This window comes from Miscanthus floridulus, chromosome 17 (assembly GCF_019320115.1).
Source record: "Miscanthus floridulus cultivar M001 chromosome 17, ASM1932011v1, whole genome shotgun sequence".
In the NCBI taxonomy this organism is placed as follows: Eukaryota; Viridiplantae; Streptophyta; class Magnoliopsida; order Poales; family Poaceae; genus Miscanthus; species Miscanthus floridulus.
The window spans coordinates 55927206-55929994 of NC_089596.1; the positions used below are offsets into that span (position 1 = coordinate 55927206).

At 57.0% G+C, this 2789-nt stretch overlaps 1 protein-coding gene across 1 annotated transcript; it reads left to right on the forward strand.

Annotated features, from left to right (window-relative positions):
- The first annotated feature begins 1003 nt into the window (after positions 1–1003).
- Positions 1004–2789, forward strand: LOC136515638 (uncharacterized). The gene has a single exon (XM_066509170.1). The coding sequence runs from the start codon at positions 1212–1214 to the stop codon at positions 2787–2789; it is 1578 nt and encodes a 525-aa protein (XP_066365267.1). The 5' UTR covers positions 1004–1211.

Below are 2789 nucleotides of genomic sequence, written 5' to 3' on the forward strand. Positions count from 1 at the left end.
TTTGGTCTTTGTCTCACTCCCTGAATGTAGCTTTGTGATCTCATATGTTTTACTTACTTATCTATGGCCTTTGTAGTGTTTTACCTGTCAACTCAAGATTATATACCGTTTATGCTTTTTTAGGAAATTAGCCATTATGATTTTTTGCTGTTGATGAATGAAGCAATTCCCCAATGGACCTGCTAAAATTTAAGTTGTGGAAGAAAAGTCACGGTCACCTGATGTTCTAGTGGGAAAAGGAAGCGGTGTTCGTTTCGGTTCCCTACCGACGCTGCGAGAAAAAACGGACGTGGTAGAGAAGCGGGTGGCCAAGGTGCCGATTAGGTGATTAGGCCAGACAAAAAAATATGGTAGAAATTTTAGCTTTTTAATATTAGATATAAATAGATAGATGCATGTATCTATGTAGTAGCAACTTGTTCCAGAAATCAGTTTGCTATATGGGGCAATTTCAAACCTGAAGTCAGCATCTACAATCTTGAGTGGACCACTGGATCCAGTCAAGAAAGGCACAAGCCTTCAAGTTATTTTGCATTTCCAAGTCAACACTTGGCCAAGTCAATCTTCTTCTATGGTGTTTTGTTCAGCCGTCAGCACGGTCAATCTGAGTTCGCTGCTGCCCAGCAAAGGGCGGCAGCTGTACACCTCCTCAAGTGCGCGCCACTACTGAAACTCAATGTCACGGAGATGTTTGTCACCGAATCTGCATTCCAAGCAAGACTGCATACATAATTAGAGAGAGGAGACCTAGGGGCTGTTTGGAGGGGCTCCGGCGGCTCGACCCGGCTACTGGCACAGAGCCGGAGAAGTTCAAAATCGTGGCTTCGCTGGCTTCTCTTCTCCCCAGTTTTTTTTTTTTTTTTTGCCTCAATTTTCGAAAGCTCTGTGCTACGGTGTCCTACATTATAGTTACAGTGTCACACGGTGGAGCCGGAGCCTCCGGAGCTGCGCCAAACGAGCCCTTAAACGCTGCTGTTTTTGGTGTCCTTTGGTCAATATTTTAAGTTTTCTTGACGGCTTCGGCATTGCAGTTTTTCTTTTTTATAAACTACAGCGGGTGCACCTTTCTTGACCAAGTCTCAGATTCTTCCATGGTCGTGTCTACTCGATAAAGTAAACGTGTCTACTCATCTTGGCTATGCTTCCATTGATCTCTCCGGCCTTTGTGGTACAAATCCATCTTTTTCCGACACACCGTTCTACTGCCGGACATGGAAGCCGTCGATGATTCACGCCATGATCAAGATCACCGCGCCGCTGCAGCGTTCAGTGTCGAGCTGGAGGTGGAGCACGTCGGAGAGCGCAAGAATGGCGCCGCCCCCGCCCGTACCGTCCTCGAGCAAGAAGAACCCGAGCCAAGAACCGAAGGCCGGCGGCGACCTGGTCGCGCGCGGCGCCTCGCCCGGAGGCTCCACCCGGCGACCGTCGCCCGCGCGTGCTGGCGCTGGTTGAAGCACCCGGCGCACCTCGCCCTGGTCGCGTGGGCGCTCTGCGTGGCGGCGTCAGGCTCCATGCTAGGGCTCCTCCTCCTGGGATCCCTCAACGGCGCCTTCCCTCGGAGGTCGGTCCGCAACCGGTGGATCGAGATCAACAACCAAGTGCTCAACGCGCTGTTCACGCTCATGAGCATCTACCAGCACCCCGCGCTGTTCCACCACGCCGTCCTGCTGCTCCGGTGGCGCCCCGGGGACGCCAAGGTGCTCAGGGAGGCCTACTGCCGGAAGGGCGCCGGCGCGGGCGTCCGGCGCGGCGAGCGGGTTCACATGTCCGTGGTGGTCGCGCTCCTGCACGCCACATGCTTCGCGCAGTACGCCATGTGTGGGCTCTACTGGGGGTACTCGCGCAGGGCACGTCCGGATGACGCCCTGACCTCGCTCACCGTGGTCGGCACCGCGACGCCGGTGATCGCCGGCCTGTACATGTACTTCAGCCCTCTAGGGAGGAAGCACAGGGGGCGCAGCGTGCACCAAGAGCCCGACGAACGTTCAGCAGCCTCCTCCGACGACAACGGTGGGATAGTCGACGTTGAGGTGGCGGTCGGCGCGGAGTGGGCCGGCGGTCTTCTCGACGTCGGCGACGACCCGACGGCGTGCTGGCTCTCGTGCCTCTGCACGTTCTGCGTGTTCGGGTGGAACATCGAGCGTCTGGGATTTGGGAACGCGCACGTGCACACCGCCATGTTCGCGCTGCTCTGCTTCGCGCCGCTGTGGGTGTTCAGCGCCGCCGCGATCAGCATCCGGAACGACGACGTCAGCTTCGCGGTCGGCGCGACGGGGGTGGTCCTCTGCGCGCTCGGCCTGCTCTACGGCGGGTTCTGGCGCGCGCGGATGCGGCGGAGGTACGGGCTCCATGCCGCCAACGCGTGCTGCACCGCCTCGCCGTCGCTCGCTGACTACGGGCAGTGGATGTTCTGCTGGAGCTGCGCGCTGGCGCAGGAGGTGCGCACCGCTGACATCCTCCTCGACGTCGAGGCCGGAAGCGTCAGCCGCCCAGACTCCGACGGCAGGCGAGTTGATGCTGCTGATGCGCAAGCTCTGCAGCCTTTGCCGAGGGAGAGTGGAGTCAAGTCGTTTCATCAGGGAGGGTCTTCCTCTTCCCATCTTGCAAAGTCGGCGACAATTGACAGCCACTCTGTTCAACTGTCGAGTTACTCGACGAGTCGAGGCGACGAGTCGCCATTGCTGCTGCACGATCAGGGGAGCCGTGCTTCTTCGGGAGAAATGACGCCTCCTGTGCCGCCATCGATATCAGAAGGAGAACAGTCGATGAGTTCAGTAATTACAGAGTAG